At 41.1% G+C, this 24981-nt stretch overlaps 1 protein-coding gene across 1 annotated transcript in view; it reads right to left on the bottom strand.

Moving 5' to 3' along the window:
- Positions 1-237: 237 nt before the first annotated feature.
- The window catches only part of LOC132871866 (ATP-sensitive inward rectifier potassium channel 10-like), a 54976-nt gene continuing 30232 nt past the window's right edge, over positions 238-24981 (bottom strand). Inside the window, exon 5 of the mRNA XM_060906475.1 lies at positions 238-641. Within this exon, the coding sequence (XP_060762458.1) occupies positions 238-641 (404 nt within the window). The remainder of the gene's footprint in view (positions 642-24981) is intronic.

Genomic DNA, 24981 nt, shown 5'->3' with positions numbered 1-24981 from the left:
TGTGACAAATAAAGGTTTCTTTTTCTATTTATGGTCTTGTAGCCAGCTACTGCTTATTTCACTTGGAAACATTTGGGGTGGGAAGTATACAAGAGGGTTATCTAGGCAACCAGAATGTCCACTAAGCAATGGGCAATGAGTGGACAGCCTTGAATATCCACTAGCGACCAACTGTCAGCTACAAAGTGATGGGTGACAAGCGAATCCCTTTATATGTGTACACCCTTCTCCCTGTCTCTAAACATTACTAATGCGAACACTAAGTGGGCTGCTATCTCTGATCCTCCCTCTATCACGCCCCTTCTCATCCCTGTAGCTCTCCTCCAGCCTTATCTTCTCTGGATCCTTCCCTCCTCCACCTCCTTCTCCTCTCCCACTGTCAGAGCCTGGGCTAGAAGGAGAGGTCTGTTTAAAGCATGGCAGGGTCTTGGTCTTAGCCACCTTGTCGAAGAAGGCAAAATCAGCAACATATTTCCCTGATGGAGAAAGCGAGACAACCGGGGGGAATTCGTAGCCCCACAGGATTTCGTCAGGCAGGTAGGAGGTTCGTACCTGGCAAGTGGCTGATGTGGGTTCCACTGTGGCATTCATTATTACCAGCAGTTCAAAATCTGCCATTTCTGGGTCTGCCCAGCCTCCACCTGTGGACAGTACAGAGAAATAGATTAATTCTGTTGAATTTCAACTTGACTGGTCATCATAGTGAGCTGAGAATTCTATAGTATACAAATTCCAATTCCAAGGTTTTTTTTTCCCCCTGCTAGGTCAGTCGTTTTTGATACCAGCATGACACAGTGGGGTTATCCAAATTTCACCTGATTCAAATAATTATCAAGTCCTTTCTCTCATGAGTCAGGTGTGTTGGAGAAAAAACAAAGTCCTCCTACACAAGTCTCCATACACAAATTATTCCAAAACAGTAGGTGGAAAGCACAGTCAAACACCCACACACATACACACACCCACAAACATCGTTACTCTGGTCTTGGTGTGAGGAAGCTATACGTCAAGACCAAAGAACACTTCTGGGTAATCCCAACCCACGTAATTGTCAGTCATCGGCAACCAAACTGCAAAGTCTACCATCCGGGAAATATAAACACCAGAATACCCTTTCTTCCACAATTATTCACACATTATTCAATCAACCACATGCTTTGAGTGAGACTGTCATTTGTAGAAGGTCCTTCCTGTCACTCTGACCCAGTTCTGCATTGGAAATACAAGAGTTTCATAACAGTTCAAAATAGTAACTATTTACATACTGTAAGTACTACTTCCTCTTTTTCTCTCATACTCTCTTTTTTTCTCCCACTACACACATTCGTTAGCTCATTATTCAGTTTAGTATGCTTTAACATATTAAATACTGTACTTATGGACACAAACAGGCAGATTATTTCTACAGTACTTTTCATAGTGGATTCTGTGAAGCAATTTGAGAATATTGAGTTCACTTTGCTTCACGTGCCTCATTTATCAAGCTTTTAATAAACTTGTGTTTACATGTTTTTCAAAGGCCAGTCTGAATTAAAATTCACACTGCAGTCATTACTATCTCAGATGTACAGCAAGGAAGAGAGGACACAACCCTGTGGAGAACCAGCAAAAGATTATTTGGCTTAATTTGTGGATTGTGTTTTCGATTGCTTCCTTTTGAGTCATGAATATGCAAAACCAAAATTTTCAATGAATTGATGTGCACAATTTAAACATGACTGTGTATAAAATTACAGTAAGATTCCCTCCTGTACCAGGACCTGGTCTTCCCAGGCAGTCTCCCATCCCAGTACTAACCAGGCACTTAGCGCATTGGGCAGCACTGATCTCCATTTCTATAGTCCTCAGCCTCTCACCTATTATGTAGATAGGGTTACAGTGGGGGGGCTGGTCCTCTGGTAACCGCAAGAATTTGACTCCCTACTCATATCGGTATTGTGGCATGTCTCATTAGAAGGAACTATTTTTATGATGGTCTTTGGTATGATCCAACCGCAAGTAGGATTTGCAATCTTCCAGTCAAGAGGCAGACATGCTAACCACAAGGCCAACTCGCAATATAAAATTACAGTTACTTGTGAGAATTATATGAAGCCAATGGTTAAAGCCAGTCAATCAAAGTTTACATTAGTTAGTGGTTAGCACGGTCGCCTCACAGCAAGAAGGTTCCGGGTTCGAACCCAGCGTCCGGCGAGGGCCTTTCTGTGTGGAGTTTGCATGTTCTCCCCATGTCTGCGTGGGTTTCCTCCAGGTGCTCTGGTTTCCCCCACAATCCAAAGACATGCAGTTAGGTTGACATGGGGCGGCCTTGGGCTGAGGTGCCCTTGAGCAAGGTACCTGACCCCTGACTGCTCCCCGGGCGCTCTGGTGAGGCTGCCCACTGCTCTGAGTGTGTGTGCGTGTTCACTGCTTCAGATGGGTTAAATGCAGAGGATGAATTTCACTGTGCTTTAAGTGTGCATGTGACAAATAAAGGTTTCTTCTTATATGTAAGTGTACACTATCTTAGGAGCTCTTATAGGATATAAACTTTTTTTAGAACTAAGTGGAATTTCAGGAATACCATATTTATTGTCTAAATGCCCTGTGAACAATTTACAAATAAATTCTTTCATGTCCCGCTAAATAAATGAGGCCCAATGACAGAACCAAATCTGTGCTCCATAAGCTAGTACTGTATCTCACTGGGCTGTGACAGCTTGCGACAAATTGCGAACGTCATTCGTGAGAGAGTTTCAAAAGTGTCTTGAAACATTCATGGGGCTTCTCAATTTTCTCGCATGAGTCGCAAAGTATTGCTCCTTCGTTGCTGAAATTTTGAACATGTTCAAAAAATTTGTGTGACAAAATTTCTCTCAAAAGAGCCACAAATGCGTCGCTGGTGTCGCAAAGCCGTCGCGAACCCTTCTCAAGTCAGTTTCCATGAAGCTTCCTCTACTTCCCTGCCTGCCGAGGGAAAGCCGGGCTGCGACACCCTGCAACTAGTTGGAGACACAACAATTGCGGTAAAATATGCAGATATCAATTCAGTGTGATTCCAAGTGAAAATTGTCGCTAATTCGCATGTTTTATCGCAATTGTTGTGTTTCCAACTAGTCGCGGACTGTTGCAGCCCAGTGAGATACTACCCATACACAAGCACAATGTAGCATTCATTAGAGGAAGAACTGGAGCATTTGAGCATTTTCTAGTATTGCACATCCACTGAGCAGCATGCACGCACGCATGCACGCACGTACGCGCACACACACACACACACACACACACACACAAGCTTATACAAGTACACACAGCAGCATTGGCAGTTGCTTTCTTGATTGATATCCATGTGCAAATTAACATCTCGCAAGTAAACAGAAAAAGAACTATTGAGAAAGAAAAATGAGAACAGAATTCTACTTTGAGAAAGTGTGTGACAACAAGCAAAGAGAGAACAGTGTGAGACAGAAGTCAGTGAATTCAATGAACAACAGATAAAGGTCAGTAGACATATATGGTCAAGTTAGTTGATTTGTATCACGCTTTTAACAACAGGCATTTCATAAAGCAGCTTTACAGAAAAATAAATATTTTAACTAATAAACATGAACTGATCAATTTATCCCAAATACATGTACAGTGTCTTGCAAAAGTATTCATCCCCCTTGGTGTTTGTCCTGTTTTGTCACATTACGAGCTGGAATTAAAATGGATTTTTGGAGGGTTAGCACCATTTGATTTACACAACATGCCTACCACTTTAAAGGTACAAACTATAATTTTATTATGAAACAAACAATAATTAAGGTGAAAAAAAGAAATCTGGAGCGTGCATAGGTATTCACCCCTTATAATATGAAAACCCTAAATAAGAGCTGGTCCAACCAATTAACTTCATAGGTCACATAATTAGTTGATTAAGATCCATCTGTGTGCAATCAAAGTGTCACATAATCTGTCACATGATGTCTGTATAAATCAACCTGTTCTGGAAGGACCCTGACTCTACAATGCTACTAAGCAAGCAACATGAGAAACAAGGAGCACTCCAAACAGGCCAGAGACAAAGTTGTGGAGAAGTATAGATCAGGGTTGGTTCATAAAAAATACCCCAAACTTTGAATATCCCAGGGAGCACCATTAAATCCATTATAGTAAAATGGAAATAATATGGCACCACTACAAACCTGACAAGAGAAGGACGGCCGCCCACCAAACTCATAGACTGGGTAAGGAGAGCATTAATCAGAGATGAACAAATACACCAAAGATAACACTGAAGGAGCTGCAAAGATCCACAGCAGAGATGGGAGTATCTGTCAATAGGACCACTTTAAGCCGTACACTCCACAGAGTGGAGCTTTATGGAAGAGTAGCTAGAAAAAAGCCACTGCTTAAGAAAATGCATTTGGAGTTTGCCCAACAGCATGTGGCAGACTCCCCAAATACATGGAAGAAGATCAGTGGCGGCTGGTAGTCTTTCAAACAGGGGAGGCTGGTTGGTTACGATATTTCCAGATTTTAAAAGAAAAAAGAAAAAACACATCAGTTTTGCCCATACTCTTGCCTCTGATCGGGCTGATTGTTGGCAGGGTCACAAACTGTGAAATAACAGGTTCTTTTGGCCCATTAGCCTACTGTCCAATATACATGATGGTGGTGTTGGGGGGGGGTTATATTTTAACATTTTATATTTTAAAATTGTGGCATGTTGTTTAAAAATTGATCATTATTGAAAGCAGCTCTTTGTCAGGAACCGCAGCAGTAACAGCAGAGGAAAGCACTGACCTTGGGGAGCCAAACATAGAGCTGGGTGCCACACATTTCATTCAATGACACTTTCCCTATATTTTACTTATTTTGACTGAGAAATGTTTTATTGACAATTTTGATAACCCTTCACTTTTAATCCAGGTCTGTAGTGTGAAATGTTCTCGGCTGTGTTTTTGTTTAAAAATGTTTTCCAAATTGTAGCTGTGTTTAATTCATATCCAGAGAAATATATATTACAATATAATATACTCAGCATAAACATTTTAAATAGATTCTTAAATATATTTTTGGTCCATCCATGACATATTACTAAAGTAGCCTATTTACTGTTGTTGATGTGGGTCACTTGCTGTTAGCCAATTCACTTTCTCGTACCAGGAGAGCTGAAAGGAATGAGTATTATTCCCTACCTTTTTCACCAAGTCAATTTGAGGCGTTGGTCTACCCTGCTCTTTAATTTTAAATTTTTCCTTGAAAGGAAGACTGGCAAATGGCTTCGCCAAAATTAAATCAGCAATGCTTGGCATCCGTGCGCAGCTTTCTTGCTAGCTGACTAGCCCCCTCAAGTTCAAGTTCAGTCACTCAAATAAACGAAATTTCTGGAACTAAGATAGCAAACTTGACAACACTATATTTACACTTTATTTACAATGAAAATATATACAAACTAAAAAAGCTGGTAGAAACCGTATGTAATGAATGAAATCGAAATGTAAGCTGATCTCTTACAATACACCACAGCACTTCCGATTCCGCATGAGCCTGAACTGAAATTCACCGCTGCCTGTCTATAGTTGAAACGAGCTGTCAATCAAAGAAAATATCCGGCCGCTTTCACCAATCACCAGTCTCCTCGCGGAAACTGCCATGTCCCTCCCATGTGAGGCTCGGAGTCCGTAGGCGGGCATTTTCACAGTATTTGTCCAATAACCGTCTTGCATTTTGAGATTGAAAAGCGCATAGCTCCCAAATGCCATTGAAGTCCACTGAGGCTGCAAGTCCGTGAGACTCCATGGGCGGGCATTTTCACAGTATTTGTCCAATAATCGTCTTGCATTTTGAGATTGAAAAGCGCATAGCTCCCAATGCCATTGAAGTGCAGTGAGGCTAGGCTGCATGATCCAGTGTTGCCAGATTGGGCGGGTTTTAAGTGCATTTTGGCAGGTTTTGAACATATTTTGGGCTGGAAAACGTTAGCAATATCTGGCAACATTGGCTGCATCGCGCTCTCACGAGGGGGAAAAACTCACGCATACATTAGGCGAACTGGGGAAAGTTATAACGGAATGATTTCGCACTGTAGTTGGGTTGAGCACATATATTTCTATGATTCTGGATCTGAAATAGCAATGTTATAAGGTCGGCTATAACATAAGCCTAGCGTAATTCATCCTACACGATGTTCGTCATTTTTAGAGGAGGCTGAGCCTCCCTCGTTGTCTTAGAGCAATCGCCCGTGAAGAAGATTCTCTGGTCCAATGAGACTAAAATTGATCTTTTTGGCCATCATGGAAAACACCAAGTATGGCGCAAACCCAACACCCTGAGAACCCCATTCCTACAGTGAAGCATGGTGGTGGCAGCATCATGCTGTGGGGATGTTTTTCATCTGCAGGGACAGGAAAGCTGGTCAGGACTGAAGGAAAGATGGATGGCACTAAATACAGGGCAATTCTGGAGGAAAACCTGTTTGAGTCAGCCAGAGGTTTGAAACTGGGACGAAGGTTTGCGTTTCAGCAGGACAATGACCCTAAACATACTGCTAAAGCTACACTGGAGTGGTTTAAAGGGAAACATTTAAATGGCTTTGAATGGCCTAATCAAAGCTCTGCCCTTAATCCAACTAAGAATTTGTGGCAGAACTTGAAGACTTCTGTACACCAACGCAACCCATCTAACTTGAAAGATTTGAAGCCGTTTTGCCTTGAGGATTGGGCAAAAATCACATTGGCTAGATGTTCTAAGCTAACAGAGACATACCCCAAGAGACTTGCAGTTGTAATTGCAGCAAAAGGTGGCTCTACAAAGTACTGACTTTTTTGGGGGGGTGGGGGTGGGGGGGATATACCTGTGTACACCTCAGATTTCATTTTTTTCATCTTTATTATTGTTTGTGTCACAATAAAACAACAATTTGCACCTTTAAAGTGGTAGGCATGTTGTGTAAATCAAATGGTGCTAACCGACCAAAAATCCATTCTAATTACAGCTTGGAATGCAACAAAACAGGACAAACACAAAGGGGGATGAATACTTTTGCAAGACACTGTATCCCTAATGGGCAAGCTTGAGGCAACATGAAGAAACCTTGAGAGGAGCCAGACTCAAAAGGGAACCCATCGTCATTTGGGTGATAACAGATAACATGATTATGAAGTCTATTTTGTTGAAGTTATCAACTGTTCATTGATGGAGACTTGAGAGCAAAACTGTTCATGACAACTGCAGTCCTAAAGTTATCATGGCAATTGTAGTCCTCAGCCATCATAGCAAAACTGTACGTATTCTTCTAAGTGTATCTGTGTGGGTACAATCATTAAGAGCAGAGTGTATAACTGCTGCTACTTCCTCTTATTACACCTATCGCTATGTATTCATGAACAGGAAGTATTTCTGGTACATGTCGGGTGGGCAGAGTCTAAATATGAGTATTACTACATACATTATTGCAACTCAATGCAGGTTTCCCTTTTTAAAAGATATACAGTGGCTCCAAAAGTATTTAGACACTTAAGTCACACTTAATGAACCTGATGGAAGAGTGTTTGTGTAGAAAGCCAGGAGAAGAAACCAGGAGAGGTGGCTGAGGCTGTTTTCATTTGATGTGGCATCAATTATAAAAAATAAAGATATCACAAACTCACATTTCAAGCTAAACATTTACCTTGAACTCAGAAACTTGCAGAAAACCACAAAGAAATTATTCAAGCAACAGAAATGGATTTTCCAGCAGGATAATGGTCCAAAGTGTACCAGCTGCTTTTTGAAAGAAAACTTCCCAGAGCCCTGACGTAAACCCTACAGATCATCTATGGGATGCAATGGATTGTCTGTGCTCTATTGTGGATGAACTGAAAGTTTTGCTGGTTGAAACTTGGGGAGAACTTCCACTATGTCATGATCTGCCCCAGACTTCCTGGCCTGCTCTGCTGTGTATAAATAGGCTGTTCTCAGAAGGGGACTTTGTCAGAACATCTTGTCTGTTTCTCATGTTGTTTCTGTGCCATTTTTTTTTTTTTTTGATTTTTGCTCTCTGTTTTGCTGAGTCTTAACCACAGTTTTTTGCACTCATGTCTTGTCAATTTTTCATGTTTTTTTGCACTATGTTTTTTGTCTCCCGTTTTTGTCAGAGCTATTTTTCATATTTTTTCATATTAGCTCTTTGTCTACCCCATTATTGTCTGGATTATTTTTACTATTTTTGTTCGTTGACTCTTTTTGCATGTTAATTAAATCATTTTTTATTCATTGGATTTTCTGGTTTGTGTTCTGTTATTGGATCCCAACTCACCACATCTCGCCACCCCAACACACTATAACTGTTATAGAAACTGGCTGACTCCAGGGTGATTTAATTTGTATGTAGGACTGGATGTTATAATCCCTAAGAACTGACTACTTCATCAAGAAGTTCTGCAAAATAATGGATGGGAAATTAAATGCTAATACACTAACTATGAACTTTAAGCCACTTTTTAGTGTCCAAATACTGTACTTTTCTGTCTGAGTTTGAAGAGTATATCTATTACTTTTATATTTTTTAACAATCTCTTTTTTGTGTCTGCGTGTGGGGGTGTTTTGTGTGAAACGTGTGCTTGTGGCATCTTTAAGATAAATGCCACCTGATCTGACTAATTTTCTAATGTGGTAAATTAATACTTTTTTAAGTGTCTGAATACTTTCTGTACATGTTAGGTGGATGGAGTTTAAATATCCATTCAGTCATTATCCATAACCGCTTATCCTGTGCAGGGTCACAAGGAAGCTGGAGCCTATCCAAGCTGACTATAGGTGAGAGGCAGGGTACACCCTGGACAAGTCATGAGGTCATCACAGGGCTGACACATAGAGACAAAACCATTCATACTCATGTTAGAGCCAACAATGAACCTAACTTGCATGTTTTTGGACTATGGGGGAGCCCGGAGCACCCAGAGGAAACCCACGCAGACATGGGGAGAACATACAAACTGATTGTATTATAGTAATCAATAGTAGTATTGATTATAAAATACTACTACTGACCTTTAAAGCACTGAATGGTCTCACACGACAGTACCTGAACGAACTTCTGGTCCTTTATGACCCGCCACACCTACTTAGATCAAAAGGTGCAGGCTATCTGCTGGTACCTCGTATAGTGAAGGCTACATCAGGGGGCAGAGCATTTTCTTACAAAGCCCCACAGTTATGGAACAGCCTTCCAAGTAGTGTTCGGGAATCAGACACAGTCTCAGCGTTTAAGTCTAGGCTGAAAACGTCTGTTTAGTCAAGCCTTTTGTTAATGGTGTTTATGAGGTAAAGGAGTAGATCTGGAGGGTCCTCAGGCATAGACTGTTTTGGTAAACTGGGATGTATGGATGCTGTCAGTCCCCCACTCGCTTGCTCATTCAAGTCTGTTGATGGTGTAGTGGCTGCTGCTTTATGTCCCAGGGCTCCCTCATGCCTGTGTTACCTTCTGGCTTTCCCCTTTTAGTTATGCTGTCATAGTTAGTTTTACCGGAGTCCCTGCTTGTACTCAGAGCAAAATGTATACTGTTCGTAATTATTCAGGTGACATTGGGCATACCTAACAACCTGTGTTTTTCTCTCTCTCTTCCCCCCATCTGTCCCTCTGCATTACATGTCAATCCTAAGATGAAGATGCTGACCTCTTCTGCTCCTCGGACCTGCCTGATCCATCCTGATGCCCTACATCTGGTTGGAGTCTCACCACATTGCTCCTGTAGAGGACGGCCCCATATGGACAGTTGAAAATCACACTTGGAAGATGCTCTGGACACTTACAGTAATGCTTTTATGGCTGAGGACTACAGTTAACTTGCTAACTTTAGGACTGCAGTTGTCATGAACAGTTTTTCAGTCAAGTTTCCATCAATGAAGAGTTATAACATCTACAAAACTGACTTCATGTTAAAACTGTTAATGTTATAGTCATGTTGTCTGTTGTTGCCCAAATGAGGATGGGTTCCCTTTTGAGTCTGGTTCCTCTCGAGGTTTCTTCCTCATGTCGTCTGAGGGAGTTTTTCCTTGCCACCGTTGCCACAGGTGTGCTCATTGGGGATAGATTAGGGATAAAATTAGCTCATGTTTTAAGTCGTTCAAATTCTGTAAAGCTGCCTTGTGACAATGTCTATTGTTAAAAGTGCTATACAAATAAACTTGATCTGACAAACTCCACACAGAAAAGCCCCTGTTGGCCACTGGGCTCAAACCTAGAACCTTCTTGCAATGAGGCAACAGTGCTAACCACTACACCACCATGCCGCCAAGTTTAAATATAACTCAAACTATTTCTCTTATTACAACTGTTCTCTTACTACAAATGAATGCAGGTTGCCCTATTTAACTATATATTTGAAATGCTAAATATGAGGGGGAGTCAAATGAAAACCATAATTTTTATTTTACATTGTTTATTGCAAATATGTGTCACAAATGTGTATAATCCTTCTACATAATCTCAATTTTATTCAATTCAAGTGTTTCAGTGCTTAATGAGTGTCATGATTCTCATTTACGATGTACTTTTAAGGTTTTAATTTGACTCACAAATGTACTATTTTGCAAAAATGATATGTAACCTTTATGAAACCTTCAGAGAACAGCTCCACAGCTAAAAATTCTCTATAGCAACAAAGACTTGCCACATCCTGACTGTAAAATGTGACAGAAAGGCACATTCGGATTGCAAGCAGGCCATCAAAAGCACAGCTTAAACATGTCAGGATGATTCATAGCAATGACTCCAATAATGCAGATCATATTTACTGCATTTCATTTACTTCAAGTCAAGAAACTTCTCAAAATCTTGAGAAAAAAACTGAGGACCATTATCATTTACAAGTTGTTCAGGTAAGCTAAATCAACTGGGTTGGGTTTCCCAAAAGCCTCTTAACGCTAAGAGCATCTTAACTAGGAGAGAGCACGTTCATTGTGCTGCTCGCTGTACCATTTAACGATGATCTTTGTGCTACAATACTTTTGGGAAACTCGGCACTGAACATTTCGCCTTGCTTCTCAATGGCTTTCTCAGTTGTAGTGGATTTTATTATAGCCAGCTCTGGTCACTTATAGATCTCATTCAGAAGAAATGTCATCTTTATGATTTGGCTGGCAAAAATCATTATGATCACATTGCCATGCCTCTCCTGGCCAATCACATGGATGAAGTGGGGCAAGTTGGAGGACATTATGGACCATCTGATATGAAGACCATGACTTTGGTGGATTTTCAATCTGCCCATCAGATTGTCCTGGCCACTAGAAGTAGGTTCTGATGAGTTCTTTTATGAAGACAACTTCAAAATGGAGTTGCTGCTACAACGTGCTAAAATTATTATTCTCTGTCCCTGTGGTGGTAGATATCCTACTTGATCAGTGGAGATACAAATTTGTTACCCCTTCAAATCCAAAATAGGTAATTTGTGCAATTAGGTGTATGGGGGGAGTCACAGAGGACAGAGGGAATAAAATAAGAACCATGCCTTCGGAGTTGTCAAAAAAAAAGCAAAAAAAAAAAAAAAAGATCCTGGCTTTTGTGATTACAACATCAGAAGATGTTGTCAGAAGCCTGTATTTATCAAATGTACACTCAAGCACATACTTAAGCACAGTGAAATGGCTCTGCATGTAACCCATCTGAAGCAGTGAACACACACAAGTGAGCAATGAGCACACACACATACCCAGAGCAGTGGGCAGCTATGCTACAGCACCCGGGAAGCAGTTAGTGGTTAGATGCCTTGCTCAAGGGCACTTCAGCCCAACCTCAGGCCATGGCTGCCCCATGTTAGCCTAACCATATGTCTTTGGACTGTGGGGGAAACCGGAGCACCCAGAGGAAACCCACACAGACACGGGGAGAACATACAAACTCCACAAAGAAAGGCCCCCGTTGGCCACTGAGCTTGAACACAGAACCTTCTTGCTGTGACTGACAATGCTAACCACTGCACATATCTTGACCTTCTCAGCCAACATGCCAACTTAACATTAACGTTAGCCACTGATGGTTCCATTTTCTTTATGCTAAGATAATATAACCAAGGCTAATACTTTCATAACTACAATGTAATTAAAAAGCCTTGAAACCAGGATCTGTCAGTCCTACTGCCCAGACCTCCTGGATGTGGATGGAGATTCATGTCATCAGATTCCAAAGTGTTTGTGGAGCCCTTGCAAACCACCTTGACGGGCTCTTCGTGGAGCTTCACACTGCCAATGTGTCTCCAGACTAGGTAACAGTTGTAGTTGACATTGTCCAAATAGAACACACACACACACAAACACACACACACACTACATTCCTTTGTGAATTATTAATAATGAAGGTACGATATCTTGTCATTTACTGATCTCTTTTTTTTTCAAAAGTTTAATTTCCCTGTTGCAATTTTATTGCCAGGTTATGTACCTCCCTGGACAATATCTCAAGGTCCAGCTGCATCAGCAGGGTCGACCCAATAATCTCAGACCCCTCACATCCAGCCCATCACCATTTAACCTGTTGCCCTCTGGGAAACGCTACAGGACAATCAAATCCCACACCACTAGACTTTCTAACAGTTTCTTCCCCTGGGCCATATGTACCATAAGCAATGACTAACACCTTCCCCCAATTCAATTCAATTCAATTCAATTCAATTCAATTCAATTAATTCACACACACACACAAGCTTCAAGGACCATTGCACTATTTTAAGAACTTATTTTGAAAGCTTTAATTTGTATTGCACATTGATATGCCACCTTTTATACGTTTTATTTATTTTTATTATTGTTTTTATCCTATTATTTGTTTCTGTACATTGTTTTGGGTAGAACTCCCACAGTTTCTCCCATGTTGTACCCCACTGTGCAATGACAAAGAAATATGTACTAACACAGGCATCTGTGCCTCCTACACAGAGAGGTTTCTGTTTCACCACTGGCTCACAGTATATGATGTGGTTATCAGTTCACATAGAATGCTTCCTACATACTAAGTTCTGCATGTTTAGCTTCATGAATTAAGGTTTAAATTCTTTAAAAATCTCTTGTAGGAGCTGTATTCTGTCCACAGAGTGAGTGAGAAACCACAGATCAGGATTCAGTCCTTCCATGATAAACTAAGCAAAAAAGGATAAAGTCACATTTGTCACTTCTGTCTGAACTGTTGTTACTGCTAACTCTTGCATTTTCTTCTTTCCTCCCAGGCAGGACATAAACAAGGCAGACACCAGAATAAGAGAGTGATCAGAAATGTATGACATGAGAACATCACTACAGACCATCAGTTCAGTTGATACGTGGGTGTGCTGCCCATCCTGAAGGAATATGTGATGGTTTTGCAGACAAGTTCTTTAGTACCTAAAGAATCGTAAATGTTGCTTAGACAATGCATACAATGGGTACTGTAGATCAGAGGCATATTAGACATAAATTAAGATGATTAAAACAAGCTATTTTTCTTACAGGGATAGCCAGACATTAGTACACAAGTTACATGGCAAGCAACTTGAAGTGTTCACACACTTCATGGTATGTTTCATCAAAGCTGAACATCTGAACAATGTTCATCCCAAAAATACTGGTAGCACTTGACTTAACAGACAAGATGCTGCTGACAAGAGAAATCTAGGTGGGGCGAAAAGCAGATTAATTCAGAACCAAGAACATACATTTAGCAGACACTCTTATCCAGAACAACATACAACAAGACCCTGACATACCCACAGCAATGGGCAACCCAAGGAGCTGTTGGGGGTTAGATGCTTTGCTCAAGGGCACTTCAGCCATTCTGGTCCAGGGAATCAAACCAATGACCTTTTGGTCCCAAAGCTACTTCTCTAACCTTTAGGCCATGGATTCCCCACACAGTTAGTACCCTGCAAAATGCAATTTGACTTAAATAGATATTTAAGTCATAGATAGAAAGAGCTCCATAAATATTTGGCACCATACTTGTATTCTTTAACTGTAATTCAACTAATGCAACTTTAACTGGGGCAGCCAGGGCTTAAAGGTTAGAGAAGCAGCTTTGGGTCCAACGGGTTACTGGTTCAGTTCCTTGGACTGGCAGAAAAAATCCATGGCTGAAGTGCCTGTGAGCAAGGCACATAACCCCCAGCTGCTGGGGGGGGGGGGGGGGGGGGGGGGGGGTATGTGCACTTGTTGTATATTGCTCTGGAAAACAGCATTTACTAAATGCCTGTAATGTAACTGTAACCTATTGTAATTTTACTGAAAATACTCTCAAACCAAAGTTGACAGTCTGCACTTTAAATTCTTCATCATTGTGCTTATTTTACATCCCAAGTAATGAGTATGAAACCAAACCAATATGGTCACTGTCCAAAAACTAATGTAACTCATTCTATAGAAGCTGCTAAAGCTTGAGAAAGTGATCAGCACTTTTACTACCACTGCCAAGTATCTACAGAAGAAGCTACTGATTTGTAGTTCAATGCTTCAGAGTCTGTTTTCCCTGGATCCCACTGTAAAAGGTCATTCACTGATTGGTAATTGCCTCAAGAAACTGACCACCATGATGAAAGACCATGTAGCAGCAAAGAACAATGTACACATGGAAATCAAGTACAGTATGGATCCCTGTCCAAGGAAGGAGAAGATGGAGTGGAATAGTAGCCCCATGTGATGAAAACAAGGAGGTGCCAGCCCTTAATTAAGTGGTGAAAGCTGCACTCTCAATTTTCCATGGTCCTGTTGTGACATCATCATTTAGCTTAATTAACAGTATAATTAACACCAGAAGACCCATCATGAACATGTCAAAATGTCCATGTTGCACAGACTGTGAAGTATCAGCTACAATTAAGGCAGAATATGGAAGTAGAGATGTTGGATGAACAGATGTGATGTTTGCAGTGGTGGACCACAGGCTCCAGTCTGTAGGAACCACCAATAAGGCCCAGTGGCAGAGGAATATTCTGCAAGAGGAAAGAAGGTGCCTTGAATATGGCTGCCATTGTTTATGCAATGCTCAGGAGAGCAAGAAGGCTACAGCCAACAGGGTTCTCCAAAAATTCTGAAGTCTCATCTCATCTCATTATCTCTAGCCGCTTTATCCTGTTCTACAGGGTCGCAGGCAAGCTGGAGCCGGCCTAAAAAAAAGTAGTAGGTGGCTAATGCTAATACTCAAGGAGTCTGGGGGCATGCCCCCCAGAAAATTTTTAAATTTGCATGCCTTCTGGTGGCTTCTGGCGCATTCTCAGCTAATAAATTACTAACCATTTCCCTGTAAAATACCTGCAAAATATGTATGAAATTTCCCTCCAGATGTGTGTGTGCTTGGCTTTCTCAGTTACCCTCTGTAGCATGCTGCCTGGCTCTGGAACATAACTACATGATGTAACATAACTACATATGCTACGTCATGGTCACATGGTCTGGCTCAGCCAATCAGAGCACGAGAATCGATCAACAAATATGGCGTCGCTTCCGGTCATGACCTGAATTGAAAATAATTTTGTGGTGAAATAATTGGATTTGCAGCAAATTATGGGCAGCATGTAAGTGGAGAAAACCGCCAGCCACCGGTGCTTGTGGACATCTTTGAGCTAAGGAGGAACAAAAGGGCCAGGCTTAAGCATGCTGCAAAACTAAGAAAGCAGGTGCTTGAGACTCTAGTAGAGGCCCAAAAGAAGAAATAATAATTTTTCCCTTTCAGAAAATCAACTGTAATTCCATATTTTTAATCAGATATTTTAACAGTTTGAGTTTGCATCCATAGAACAGGGAGCTCATTTTGCTTTGAGCTAAAGCTCATATGTGGCTTTAGCTAAGCGGTGTTCTCTGCATTTCTTCCACTAACCACAACACGCATCAGCTTAGACCGCTCTGAGTCATTTATTGCATTCTGGCAAGCTTATGCTGAAGTAACAGGCAGTTCTTCCACCTGCTGAAAGTAGGAGAAGATGCTCGCTTGCTTCTGCTCTGTATGAGTCATGGGTAGTGGTGGCATGGAGACCATGTCAGCAATTTCACTGAATGCAGACTTCTAGTACTTTATGTCATATGTATGAATAGACAGCAACAAAGTGCACTTTTTGCATTCTGGCAGCTAATGGCGGATTGCCCGTGCCCAAAAACAGTTGTAAGACAACAGTGATCAGTTGGGCAAGTGAATTTCCTTACAAACAGATCCTGGTGGAAACCACAAAATACAAAACTGAGGGCTTCTCACTCTATTTGACACAAACACATTGGTTTCTTTTAAAGATTGGGGATCATATGTGAAACAGCAGCCTTCACACCATAGGCAGAAATGTTACATGACAGCTGCAATGGCAGGGAAGGATCAAACTGTGTCAGGGCTCTGGACTTCAGCAATGCTGTTTTTGTTTGAGCAAACGCTTTGGCAAACTGATCTGAATGTTTCTAGACTGGTGCAGCTGTTGCAATGCTTTTAGAAGAGATGTGAGGCTTGGGATAAATCTTCTGTAATAATTCAGTGGTCCTGAAAAAGCATGTGATTGGCTCCTGTTCTGAGGTGCTGACACCTGTATGATTACCTTGATCCTGGATGGATTTTTCTGTAAACCCACAGAATCAGTGCTAGAAAAAAACCCAGTTTGGATTTATAGACTCCGAGTCCAAATTCCTGTAGTTGCTGTCGTGTGGCATCCAGATTTCACAAGTGATTTTCCTCTGTCTTTCCAGTGATAGGAATGTCATCAAATAACACTGGACTCCTATTAAGTCACATAATATCTGACCCATTGCCCGCTGGAAAAAAGACTGGGTCAATGTTACCCCAATACAATCATAAGTCCTTCCCATGCCAGAGCCTGGTCTTCCCAGGCAGTCTCCCGTCCCAGTCCTAGCCAGGCCCTTGAGGCACAGATCTCTGTTTCCACAGCCCTCAGCCTCTCGCCTATACAGCTAGGGTTACAGTGGGGGGCTGGTCTTCTGGTAACCATGAGAGTTTTACTCCCCACTCACATCTGTATTGCAACATGCCTTGCCAGACAGCAGCAGGTACCATTTTTACGATGGTCTTTAGTATGACCCAACCACAAGTAGAACTCACAATCTCCTGGTCAGGAGGCAGACACGCTAACCACTAGGCCAGCTCGTGGTCACCCCAATACAGTAGCCAATGGTATCCATATAGGCCTTTGTGAGTGACTATTTTGAGCAGCTCCACTGATTTTCTGTCTATATGCATTTGGAGATGAGCCAGAGATTATTTGTATTTTACCAATAAGCTGTACTAATTTGATTAGGATATGTAAGATATGCATGGTGGCTCCAGCAACAAGTGTGCTGATAAAGAAAGGCTCACAAGTTTTGATAAAAGGGGACTTGGATTTGGAAGGATAGACAGCTAAACGTTTTATTGCAAGTTTAAATTAGGTGAATAAAAGGTTTTCATGTTTTGAGACTCGTGAAGCTTGTGACACTGAATTCACCCAATTCAACTGAATTAATAATTTTATTTTTTAAAATAACAATCTAAAGATAGATAGATAGATAGATAGATAGATAGATAGATAGATAGATAGATAGATAGATAGATAGATAGATAGATAGACTTTAATCATCCCAGAGGGAAATTCCATTGTTTCAGCAGCCTTAAAAACATACAACAAACACACATACAATACACATGAATAAATAAGCACAAATACATTCAACCACGGGCGGCACGGTGGTGTAGTGGTTAGCGCTGTCGCCTCACAGCAAGAAGGTCCAGGTTTGAGCCCCGTGGCCGGCGAGGGCCTTTCTGTGCGGAGTTTGCATGTTCTCCCCGTGGTTGCGTGGGTTTCCTCCGGGTGCTCCGGTTTCCCCCACAGTCCAAAGACATGCAGGTTAGGTTAACTGGTGACTCTAAATTGACCGTAGGTGTGAATGTGAGTGTGACTGGTTGTCTTTGTCTATGTGTCAGCCATGTGATGACCTGGCGACTTGTCCAGGGTGTACCCCGCCTTTCGCCCATAGTCAGCTGGGATAGGCTCCAGCTTGCCTGCGACCCTGTAGAACAGGATAAAGTGGCTAGAGATAATGAGATGAAATGAGACATTCAACCACAAGACACAGCCAGAGGTGAGGTAGCTGTGAAGACACACACATATCCAAGTAGCAAGTGAGACTGTAACTGCTTAGTGAGGCATGAAACAGTACTATGCATCAACATTTTAGATTAAAAAATAAGTAAACTCTCTCTGCTCAGAGAGGAGTCATTATAAAGTGCTATTGCTGTGGGTAAGAAAGTACTCTTATATCTGTCCCAACTGCAACTGAGCTGGCGAAGCCACCAACTGAAAACACTTTTTTGCTTTGCCAGTGTACTGTGTAGAGGATGTGATGCATTGTCCATAATGTTTAACAATTTCTGTAACATTCTCCTCTCCACCACCAACTCTAGGGGTTCCAAAGTAGTCCCCAGCACAGAGCCTGCTTTTCCAATCAGCTTGTTTAGTCTGTTAGAATCACTTGCCCTGATACTGCTACCCCAGCAGATGACAGCAAAGAAAATTGCACTTGCCACCACAGACTGATAAAAAATTTGTAGCAACTTAGTACACACATTAAAAGACCTCAGTTTCCTCAAGAAATAGAGCCTGCTCTGACCCTTCTTGTAGACAGCTTCAGTGTTGCATTTCCAGTCTAATTTATTGTCAATGTGCACCCCTAGATATTTATAGTTCTCTACCACCTCTACCTCCTTACCCAGAATGGTGATGGTGTTTGGCTTGGCCCTGTTTCTTCTAAAATCCACCACCATCTCTCTTTAGTCTTGGTCACGTTCAAGAGCAGGTGGTTGTTACCACACCACTCCACAAAGCGGTCCACCATCTTCTGATACTCTGATTCCTCTCCCCCCCCCGACACACCCCACTAATGCAGAATCATCTGAGAACTTCTGCAGATGACAAGACTCTGAGCTATATTGAAAGTCAGAGGTGTAGAGTGTGAAGAGGAAAGGGGATAGAACAGTCCCCTGAGGTGCTCCTGTACTGCTGGTCACCCGCTCAGACACACAGCCCCCAAGCTGCACAAACTGTGGCCTATCTGAGAGGTAGTCCATAATCCAGGAGGTGATGGTTGTGTCCACCTGCATCCTCTGCAGCTTCTCACCCAGCAGTCCAGGCTGAATTGTGTTAAATGCACTGGAGAAATCAAAAAACATGATTCTCACAGTGCTGCCTGCTCAGTCCAGGTGAGAGTGAACTCTCTGGAGCAGGTATATGATGGCGTCTTCCACCCCCACCTTGGGACAGTAGGCAAACTGTAGGGGGTCCAGGGAGGAGGTCACCTGTGGTCTTAGATGGGCCAAGACCAGTCTCTCCAGCACCTTCATGATGTGTGATGTCAAGGCAACTGGTCTGTAGTCATTGAGGACCGATAAAGCTCTGATATTGTTCAATGGTATAGTCACACTGCATGTTGCTCAAGTGTCTCCTTCGCCACTTGACAGATGCTATGGTTAGCTTTATAAGAGTGCAGTTTGGGGTTGTACAATATCAGGCTATAACTTGAATAACTATACATTTTTGCACATTCTTTCAGCAGAAATTTGACATTAATCATCAGATGGCCGAGACTTCAGGATCCAAAGTCTCTAATAATTGATTTCAGAACATATTAAATGAAACCGTGTCAGTTATTTAGCTAATTATTTGTTTCAGTTAACTAACAAAGGACTTTAAATAAAAAATGGGTACCCTATGGGTACATGTGGCTACTGCTTATAAATAAAATTGTTTTCTGATACCATGTCCATACAGTGTATACAGTATATATCACCTCAAAGAGTAGGTGTCTAATATATATATATATTAGACACATACACACTCTATGAGGCGGTAGCCACAAAAGTGAAGCGTAATCCAAAAATGAACAATTTAAAAATCACAGAAGTAAAATATACCAAGTGTCTGTACTTTATATTATTCTACTTTTACCTCTTGCAGTTTTTGAAACTGAAACCTCCAAACTGAGGCTGACATACATACGCTGTCACCATGACCGAAACTCTTATTTCCCGGAAAAGGCCTGGCGCTAGAGCTCAGTGGTCTCAATACTCTTTTTGACAACTTCCTGTAGCAACTCAGAAGTGCATCACATCTACATCACTCATGGGACCACTGGCCAAAGGTGAGGAAAGGGGGACAACCTGGAGTATATTTTAAAATAGGAACACACTTTCCCTTGGTAATAAGCATAAACATGTCTGAAAGCAATTTCTTTAGTCTAGTCCAGGGCTTTTCAAAGTGTGGGGCGCCAGAATTCTTCAGGGGGGGCAGCAACGTGAGGAGACAAAATGGATTGATTTTTAGTACCTAAAGCTACAGTGAGTGAGGAGACAGAGTCTGGGCCAAGCAAAAAAAAAAACAGAGCCTCCAGGATGTTGCGATTTGCAACTTCAGCGCAAATTCAACCAATCCCCGCGAATTCAGGGCGGTGTTGCAATTATATCCAATCACCGCAACTTTCCCGCAAATTTGACCAATCGTTGGCGTCGTCTTGAGGTGACGTCGACAAACTACCTTCCGCCTTACTTCCGTGTTTCCGTTCAAGAGAAGCAGCATGCGCGCAGTGTTGCCAGATTGGGCGGTTTTAAGTGCATTTTGGCAGGTTTTGAACATATTTTGGACTGGAAAACGTCAGCAGTATCTGGCAACATTGCATAAATTCTGTTACTGAAAGTGTGTTATGTTTACAGTGAAGGACTGTGTGCACTTTATTATTTTTTGTTTACTTAATACAAGAAATTAATATGGATGCCAACATTTTTGCCAAAATGGTATTTTATTTTCCATTGTTTAGGCAGCTTCAGCATCATACTGTGAGATTCTGTTCAAATTGTTTTTTTCTTCTATGAAGCCTGAGCCATTTATTTTATTAGTTTATAATTATTGTTTAATTTAGTCTTCAGGAGAGACTGCCTGCACACAGTACTAGCATTAATAGTTTTTTTTTTCTTACATGAAAGCTGAGGCATTTATATTATATTTTAAGGTAACTTCATGTTGTGCTGTGAGGTTCTATGCACTTTAACTTTTGAACCAACAGGTGCATTTGGATAAGTAAAGCCTATTTTTCTGCATTTTTGTAGTCCTGGTAATCTTTTATATTGGTAAAGTTGTTTATAGGACCATTTCTCAGTGTCTTTGGTTTTTTAATCAATAGTTTTTCAGAGAAAATCGCAACAATTTCTCGCAACTTTCACTTCCTCCCGCAATGTAATCGCAACAAAAACCTAAAAAACACCGCAACTTTCATCGCAATTTTTTTGGAAACCCCCCCGCAACATCAGACATTTTAGCCCGCAACAATCACAAAAAAGGCCCACGAAATCCTGGGGGACTGGAAAAAGAAGGAAGTATGACCAAGATTATTTAAAGTTTGGATTTTCATGGACTGGATCTGAAGATGCTCCACTGCCACAGTGTGTTGTCTGCCAAGAGGTGCTAGCTAATGATGCTATGAGATGTTTAAAATGTGTAAAACAAGATGTTTTAAAAAGCACAGATGTTTAAAATGTGAAAATTAAAAAAAATGTGTACAACAACCATTTTTTAAAAATACGAATGGAACATTAAGTATAGCAACAACAAAAATTGTAAGGGGGGGGCGCTGTTGTTTATTTGCTCTCCGAGGGGGGGCTGACTCTCCCACACTTTGAAAACCCCTGGTCTAGTCCATTTATTTCAAATGCTGAACCGAATTGTATACACTCACCAGCCATTTTAATAGGAACACTTGTATGCATATGCGCATGAGCAGTGTGCTATTGTTACAATCATTCTTACAACAAGATGACATAGTGGCTCCATCTCTATGAGGCAGTAGCCACAAAAAGAGGAATTTTTAAAACAATTAATTTAGCACTAACAATGAGAATTTATGGTTTTCAATTATTCAGTCTGTTTTTGTTTTCCAAGTATGATATACTCAGTAATTGTAATTAAAGTAACAATTTTAGTATCATGACACCCTTAAGTGGCACAAATGTATTTTTGAATTTCCAGTATAAATACTGTATGTCACATCCAGCAGATAGAAGGATGCATGCAGAGGTTAAGTGATTAAGGTAAACAAACCAAAAAGCTTGACAATTCTCAAAAAACAGAAATGTGTTTTTTTTTTAATCAGATCTACAAATGGGTACAAACAAATGGACAAAAGATCAACCAGGAAAGATAAATACACAAGCACAGTAACATCACTATTATAGATGTCAAAGCAAGTTCATACAGTGGTGCTTGAAAGTTTGTGACTCCTTTAGAATTTTCTATATTTCTGCATAAATATGACCTAAAACATCATCAGATTTTCACACAAGTCCTAAAAGTAGATAAAGAGAACCCAGTTAAACAAATGAGACAAAAATATTACACTTGGTCATTTATTTATTGAGGAAAATGATCCAATATTACTTATCTGTGAGTGGCAAAAGTATGTGATCATTTGTTTTCAGTATCTGGTGTGACCCCCTTGTGCAGCAATAACTGCAACTAAACGTTTCCAGTAACTGTTGATCAGTCCTGCACACAGGCTTGGAGGAATTTTAGCCTATTCCTCCGTACAGAACAACTTCAACTCTGGGATGTTGGTGGGTTTCCTCACATGAACTGCTCGCATCAGGTCCTTCCACAACATTTCGATTGGATTAAGGTCAGGACGTTGACTTGGCCATTCCAAAACATCAACTATATTCTTCTTTAACCATTCTTTGGTAGAACGACTTGTGTGCTTAGGGTTGATGTCTTGGTGCATGACCCACCTTCTCTTGAGATTCAGTCCATGGACAGATGTCCTGACATTTTCCTTTAGAATTCGCTGGTATAATTCAGAATTCATTGTTCTGTCAATGATGGCAAGCCGTCCTGGCCCAGATGCAGCAAAACAGGCCAAAACCATGATACTACCACCAACATGTTTCACAGATGAGATAAGGTTCTTATGCTGGAATGCAGCATTTTCCTTTCTCCAAACATAATGCTTCTCATTTAAACCAAAAAGTTCTATTTTGGTCTCATCTGTCTACAAAACATTTTTCCAATAGCCTTCTGGCTTGTCCACGTGATCTTTAGCAAACTGCAGATGAGCAGCAATGTTCTTTTTGGAGAGAAGTGGCTTTCTCCTTGCAACCCTGCCATGCACACTATTGTTCTTCAGTGTTCTCCTGATGGTGAACTCATGAACATGAACATTAGCCAATGTGAGAGAGGCCTTCAGTTGCTTAGAACTTACCCTAGGGTCCTTTGTGACCTTGCTAACTATTACACGCCTTGCTCTTGGAGTGATCTTTGTTGGTCAACTACTCCTGGGGAGGGTACTAATGGTCTTGAATTTCCTCCATTTGTACACAATCTGTCTGACTGTGGACTGGTGGAGTCCAAACTCTTTAGAGATGGTTTTGTAACCTTTTCCAGCCTGATGAGCATCAACAACGCTTTTTCTAAGGTCCTCAGAAATCTCCTTTGTTCGTGCCATGATACACCTCCACAAACATGTGTTGTGAAGATCAGACTTTGATAGATCTCTGTTCTTTAAATAAAACAGGGTGTGCACTCACACCTGATTGTCATCCCATTGATTGAAAACACCTGACCTGTAATTTCACTTTCAAATTAACTGCTAATCCTAGAGGTTCACATACTTTTGCCACTCACAGATATGTAATATTGGATCATTTTCCTCAATAAATAAATGACCAAGTATAATATTTTTGTCTCATGACCTGGCAACTTGTCCAGGGTGTGCCCCGCCTTTAACCCGTAGTCAGCTGGGATAGGCTCCAGCTTGCCTGCGACCCTGTAGAACAGGATAAAGCGGCTAGAGATAATGAGATGAGATTTGTTTACCTGGATTCTCTTTATCTACTTTTAAAACTTGTGTGAAAATCTGATGATGTTTTAGGTCATATTTATGCAGAAATAGAAAATTCTAAAGGGGTCACAAACTTTCAAGCACCACTGTATGAGAGCCAGGGTTATTTAAAGTTGTGTGTACACTGTCAGAAATAGGGGTATAGTAGGAGTCCATTTCTTTCCCCCAAGGTACAGTCTACACTACTGTACCCCCTAGGGCAGGGGTTCTCAACCTTTTCTACTTTAAGGTCCACCTATTCATACTTGTAATGAGTCAGGCCCATTAAAAAAGATCCCCAATTCTTTTGGCTCATCTATTCTATTAGAATCAATACTCTATTGTAAAGTGTATTAATGAGATGCAACATCACTCCCTGTTACAGATGGGAGCCCAGGAATTAAATAAATGCAATAAAAACAAACTGTAGGTATTGTAGTTAAAATTGTATGGCTGTACCCGAAATCAACATAAAAACATGCATGCAGGGCATTCTCAGCCAAAAGGGCTTAATGATCCAAAATGGACTCTGGTTCATTAAAACAAGAACTTGTTGCCATGTTTGTGTTCAGCAAATAAGCAACTTATTAAAACCAAGAAGTACACTCAAAAGAAGTGAACATAGAACCCTCTCAATGGGATAGATCCTTAGACATTAACATAGAAGGATTTTTCCTGTGAGTTGGAAAATTATCCATCTGTTGAGTTCCCTGACATCTCAAACTACCTGGTTCTGCAGACATCATTCTACACGAACAAACAGATGAAAACCTGGAAGAGCATGTAGGAGTACAACTTTTTATATCTGGCTGGGTTAAAGATATAGGAAGTGAGACACTACAAGACAGATGGCGGTAGACGGATCTAAGTGCAGGAAGAGTGTTTATTAGCAGGCATGATATTTACAAAAACAAAAGCAAAACAGAAAGCAGAATCATAAAGCAGAGTATTTAAACAGTGTTATAAAAATGGCTAGAAACAAATGCACGAGTGAAAATGATATTACTTTGCAAAGTCTCTGTGAAAACAGCTTCTGTATCTGTGCGTGCTGATTCTGCTCAAATCAGGTGTTTCCCATAACGACTGGGTCCCAAGAGCATGCACAACATGCTCCGTGAGCATGCGCAGCCACTCGAGCTGCACGAGACTCAAGTGCGCAAAAGCATGATTCAAGTGTGAGTCAAG

This window comes from Neoarius graeffei, chromosome 1 (assembly GCF_027579695.1).
Source record: "Neoarius graeffei isolate fNeoGra1 chromosome 1, fNeoGra1.pri, whole genome shotgun sequence".
In the NCBI taxonomy this organism is placed as follows: domain Eukaryota; kingdom Metazoa; phylum Chordata; class Actinopteri; order Siluriformes; family Ariidae; genus Neoarius; species Neoarius graeffei.
The sequence above is the reverse complement of the archived record's forward strand: the minus strand, read 5'-3'. Positions and strand labels throughout refer to the sequence as shown.